The 5341-nt window shown below is 48.9% G+C and overlaps 1 protein-coding gene across 1 annotated transcript in view; it reads right to left on the bottom strand.

Moving 5' to 3' along the window:
- The window catches only part of LOC105529613 (chymotrypsin-like elastase family member 2A), a gene marked incomplete at its 3' end in the record, with an annotated part of 41633 nt that overhangs the window by 5479 nt on the left and 30813 nt on the right, over positions 1–5341 (bottom strand). Inside the window, 2 exon segments of the mRNA XM_011966792.1 lie at positions 293–421; positions 1493–1590. Coding sequence (XP_011822182.1) covers positions 293–421; positions 1493–1590 — 227 coding nt within the window.

The following is a 5341-nucleotide window of genomic DNA, read 5'->3' as shown; positions in this document are numbered from 1 at the left end:
TGTGTCCCCAGGACTTGGCATGAAGTAGATACGTGCTCCGCGGACAGGGGCCCTGCAGGCTTGACTGGCAGCAAACCCAGGTCACTCTGGCAGTCTTTGCTTCTCCCTCCCCAGTTCACATCCCCACCCGAGACATCTTTGGAGCTGGTTCCACAACTAAGAGACCAGAGCTCCTTCTCCCTCCCTATAGAAAAGCAGAGGGCATGTGGTGGAGTTGAGACCCTTGCCTCTGTGAGACCCCCATGTGTTCCCTGACAACTTCATCCCGAAGTGCATCCAGACAGTAACGAACCCTTTGGAGACCTGGTTGGAGTTCCAGTTCGGATGCACCACAGTCTTAGAGACACTGACGGCCAGCGAGCCGGACTCCACAATGTTGAGGTTGTGCCGTCCCAGCACCACGCGGTAGGTCCTGGAGGAGCTGGGAGAAAGGGGGCCCAGGGAGAGGGTCACCTCCAGAGGCCTGGCTTTGGATAATGTTGGGATAGACCCAAGTAACTGGCTGCTGCATGAGCCACTAGTTGGGGCTTGGGCTTGGGGATCTTTCCTCCCCTGGGACAATCAGTTAGTTATAATAGAGCCTAAAGTATGTAACGTAAGAACTATGATCATATAATAATTGTTACTATACTAACTGTAGACTATAATATAAAATAAATGTTGTAATAACACAAACTCTATAGTATTATGGAGGGAATGAGATGAACACAGAGAAAACAGGAGTTATTTGCTCTCAAGGACATTTTTCCCACCTTTCATTTTCAGATGGGGAAACCGAGGCCCAGAGAGGCGTAACCTCCCCAGAGTCCCACCGTTAGTTAGAAACCAGAACGAGAAGCCAGGATTCCTAACTGTAGGCCTCTATTATTTTCCTTAAAACCTCCTAGAGCTTATTATAAATTAGATGGGAGAAGGGATCACTCCTGGAAGGAGTCACACGGACCCAGCAGAAGCCCCGGTGAGTTCCAGCTGTGATGAGCAGCGGTCACGGACAACAAAGAGGAAAAGTGAACAACGGTGCAGAACCTCGTGGGCCTTTATAATTAGTCTATAATTCAGAATTAGCTTTCACTGGGCACTTACAAAGTGCCAGGCCCTTTAGTAAATCAACTCATTGAATTCACACTAAATTCTGTTACTCCATTGTTTTCTGCAGGTGATGGTATTGAGGCTTTGAGAAGTCAAGTTGCTCAAGGGAACCCAATTCCAGATCCAGAGGCCACATATAGTTTCCCCAAGAGGGTAGAGATTAGGCCTTCCCCTTCTCCTCATCCTCCCTCAGTACCTGGCACAGGACACCCCATCTATGCCATGTACTGACATTGATGGGCCAACACACTGAACCATTGATTGACTATAGCTTGTGTCTTGGCCAGGCTAGTGATTATTTGCAAGGCTGCTTTATGCAGTGTGGTTCAGGCCATTTAAGCCCCCAGCTCAGAAATGAGCACCAGCTGGTGAGCAGGCCAAGTGCCCAGGGAATGGCAGTTACCTGATGCAGTGGGCAGCCGTCAGGACCCAGTTGTTGGTTATCAGGGTCCCTCCGCAGGTGTGGTACCAATTGCCATTGGAGGTGTATTGCAGGGAGGCCTGGGGAGAAACACAGGAGCTCTGTGGCTGTGGCTGAAAAAGCAGGGCCTCCCTGCACTCCAGTTTCCCAAGAACAGGGCTGGGACTAGGGTAAGGGGGAGTGAGGCACTCACCTCAGGTGCACAACTTAAGGGGGCACCCAAAACCTCAGACATCACGATAAAAAACATGTTAATGCAATCTATATTAAAAACGATCAGGCCAGGCATGGTGGCTCATGACTATAATCCCAACACTTTGGGAGGCCAAGGAAGGAGGATCACTTGAGCCCAGGAGTTTGAGACCAGCCTGGGCAATGTGGTGAAACCCCATCTGATAAGGTTTGACTGTGTCCCTACCCAATTCTCATCCTGAATTGTAGCATAATCCCCACGTGTCGTGGGAGGTAATTGAATCGTGAATGTGGTTACCCCCATGCTGTTTTCATGATAGTGAGTTCTCACACGATCTGATGGTTTTATACGCGGCTTTCCCCTACTTTTGCTCGGCATTTCTCCCTGCTGCGGCTGTGTGAACAAGGATGTGTTTCCGTCCCCTTCTGCCGTGATTGTAAGTTTCCTGAGGCCTCCCCAGCCATGCTGAGCTGTGAGTCAATTAACCTCTTTCCTTTAGAAATTACCCAGTCTCAGGTATGTCTTTCTTAGCAGTGTGAGGAAGGACTAATACATTGTATCTACAAAAAAAAAGCCCAAATTTAGCCGCTGGGTGCGGTGGTGCATGCCTATAGTCCCAGCTACTCAGAAGGCTGAGGTGGGAGTATTGCTTGAGCCCAGGAGTTTGTGAACCAGCCTGGGCACCACAGTGAGAACTTGACTGTACCAAAACATTTTTAAAATAAAAATTAACTGGGAGTGGTGGTGCACACCTGTAGTCTCAGTTACTCAGGAGGCTGAGGTGAGAGGATTGCTTGATCTCAGAAAGTCTAGGTTGCAGTGAGCTGTGATTGTTCTGTGCTCAGCCTGGGTGACACAGCAAGGGCCTGTATCTGCTCTGTGCCCCCAACAAAAAGCAACAACAAAATTAACGCAAAAAATCTTGGATAGAAAAATAAAAAAACATTCAGACTATTAAAAAATAACTGTTCTGCCAGGAGTGCTGCCTTATGCCTGTAATTCTAACACTTTGGGAGGCCGAGGTAGGTGAATTCACCTGAGGTTAGGAGTTTGAGACCACCCTGGCCAACATGGTGAAATCTCGTCTCTACTAAAAACACAAATATTAGCCAGGTTTGATGGCGTGTGTCTGTAATCCAAGCTACTCAGGAGGCTGAGGCAAGAGAATTACTTGAACCCGGGAGGCAGAGGTTGCAGTGAGCTGAGATCGTGCTATTGCACTGCAGCCTGGGTGACAAGAGTGAGACTTCATGTCAAAAACAAAAACAAAAAACCACCAAAAACCCTGTTCTGAACATCTTTCTGCAACTGGATCGGTTGGGATCTTCCCCTCCTTGGGAGCTCTTTCCTTAGCTCCCTCCGGTTTAGTATGTTCAAAACAAAACTCCTGACTTATCCCAAACGTGGTCTTTCCCCAGGGTCCTCTGTCACAGTCAATGGCAACTCCACTGCTGCTCGGGCCGCAAACCTTGGTGTCATCCTTGGCTCCTGTCTTTCTCTGTTATCCCTCATTCAAGTCCATCAGCAAATCCCATGAGCTCTAGCTTGGGAATATGTGGAGTGGTTGCTACCCCTTGGTCACTACCTCAACTGCGTGTCCCCGTCATCCTCTCTTTTCAATGATCACTCTAGTCTCCCATCTCTTCTCCCCGCTCCCGCCCACATTTTCTCAGCACAGCAGCCAGAATGATCCTTTTTGAATGGAAGTCAGATGACTTCTCTTCTCTGCTCAGGCCCTCCAGTGGCTCCCCCTTTACAGCTTCTAAAACCTGAGAGTGTCTGATGACCTACCAGGCCCTCGGTGGCCTCTCTGATCCCGTAGGCTCCCACTCTCCTGTCCTCCAGCCACCCTGACTTCCATGCAGTTCTGCAAATACACCAAACCCACTTCTGCCTCAGGGCCTTTGCACTGGCTCTTCTTCCTGCCTGGAATATTCTTGTAAATATCGATGTAGCTCTTTCCTTCACTTCCTGTTGGTCTCTGCACAAGGTTACCTTTTCCATGAGGTGTTCTATGACCATGCTGTCCCCAAGAGTGTGCACACACGTACATGCACGCTCATGTACATACGCACACACAGACACCCTCGTCTCCTTCCTCTTGCTCTGCGTTACTCTTCCTCATAGTATCTTTCATTTTCTGGCATGTTATGAGTTTACCCATTCAGTTGTTTATTGTCTCACTCCTTTATTTTATTTTATTTTTATTTTTTGAGATGGAGTCTTGCTTTGTCGCTCAGGTTGGAGTGCAGTGGCACCATCTCGGCTCACTGCAACCTTTGTCTCCTGAGTTCAAGCCATTCTCCTGTCTAAGCCACCAGAGTAGCTGGGATTACAGGTGCCTGCCACCACACCTGGCTACTTTCCTTGTATTTTTAGTAGAGATGGGGTTTCACCATGTTAGCTAGGCTGATCTCGAACTCCTGACCTCAGGTGATCCGCCCACCTTGGCCTCCAAAAGTACTGGGATTACAGGTGTTTAAGGCACTGTGCCGGCCACTCCTCCACTTTAATAAAGGCTTCATGAATTTTTCCCCCCACTGCTATGTTCCAGGCGCCTAGAACACTGCCTGGTACATACTAGGTCTTTAACAAATGCTTACTGATTGAACAAGTGAGTGAATAAGCAAATGAATAGAATGAAAGAGATCAGCAGGTGCGGGTGATCTTGTCTCCTGCTTGTCTAGTTTCCCCCTGAAGACCAAATCCACTCATAGGAACATGACACTGCGTAAGTGGACCTTACTATCCTGCCTGCTGGCTTCTCACTTTTTTTTTTTCAGACTAAAAAATGGTTTCTAGGCAGGGCACAGTGGCTCATGCCTGTAATCCCAGCTACTCAGGGGGCTGAGGCAGGAGAATCACTTGATCCTGGGAGGCGGAGGTTGCAGTGAGCCGAGATGGCACCACCACACTCCAGCGTGGGCAACAGAGTGAGGTTCTGTCTCAAAAAAAAAAAGAAAAAAAAAAAAAGAAAGATTTCTGTTTAGATCGACAGTTTAACAGGTGTAGGGTAGAACTTAAAAGTGGTGGAGGCTGGGCACGGTGGCTGACCCCTGTAATCCCAGCACTTTGGGAGGCCGAGGTGGGTGGGTCACTTGAGGCCAGGAGTTTGAGACCAACCTGGCAAACATGATGGGATCCTGTCTGTACTAAAAATACAAAAATTACCGGGTGTCGTGGTGTGTGCCTGTAATCCCAGGTACTTGGGAGGCTGAGGTAGGAGAATCGCTTGAACTCAGGAGGCGGAGGTTGCAGTGAGCCGGGATGGCGCCACTGTACTCCAGCCTGGGTGACAGAGTGAGACTCTGTCTTTAAAAAAATAAATAAATAAGAAGAACTTTAAGGTGGTGACATTTGACACTGTTTTAGTCTCTAATGAAGCTGTTCCATGCCCTTCCTGTTCCTTCATTCCTCCTACCCTGTCTTTCAGTTCCGTGCCACGGCCAAGCAGAGGGGAGGGAGGTGACAGTAGGGCATGGACTGCACGGATTGGACCTCCCAGAGTGCTCGGATAACAGGCATGAGCCACTGGGCCCAGCTGGAAATGTATCTTATTGGTGAAGTTGCCTGTGCTGCTCTCTGAGTCCCATCAATCCTCACTTTGCCAGCACAGTAGACCCCATGGTGGAAGGGCA

This window comes from Mandrillus leucophaeus, unplaced genomic scaffold (assembly GCF_000951045.1).
Source record: "Mandrillus leucophaeus isolate KB7577 unplaced genomic scaffold, Mleu.le_1.0 Scaffold773, whole genome shotgun sequence".
In the NCBI taxonomy this organism is placed as follows: domain Eukaryota; kingdom Metazoa; phylum Chordata; class Mammalia; order Primates; family Cercopithecidae; genus Mandrillus; species Mandrillus leucophaeus.
This window is presented reverse-complemented; position numbering and strand designations above follow the sequence as displayed.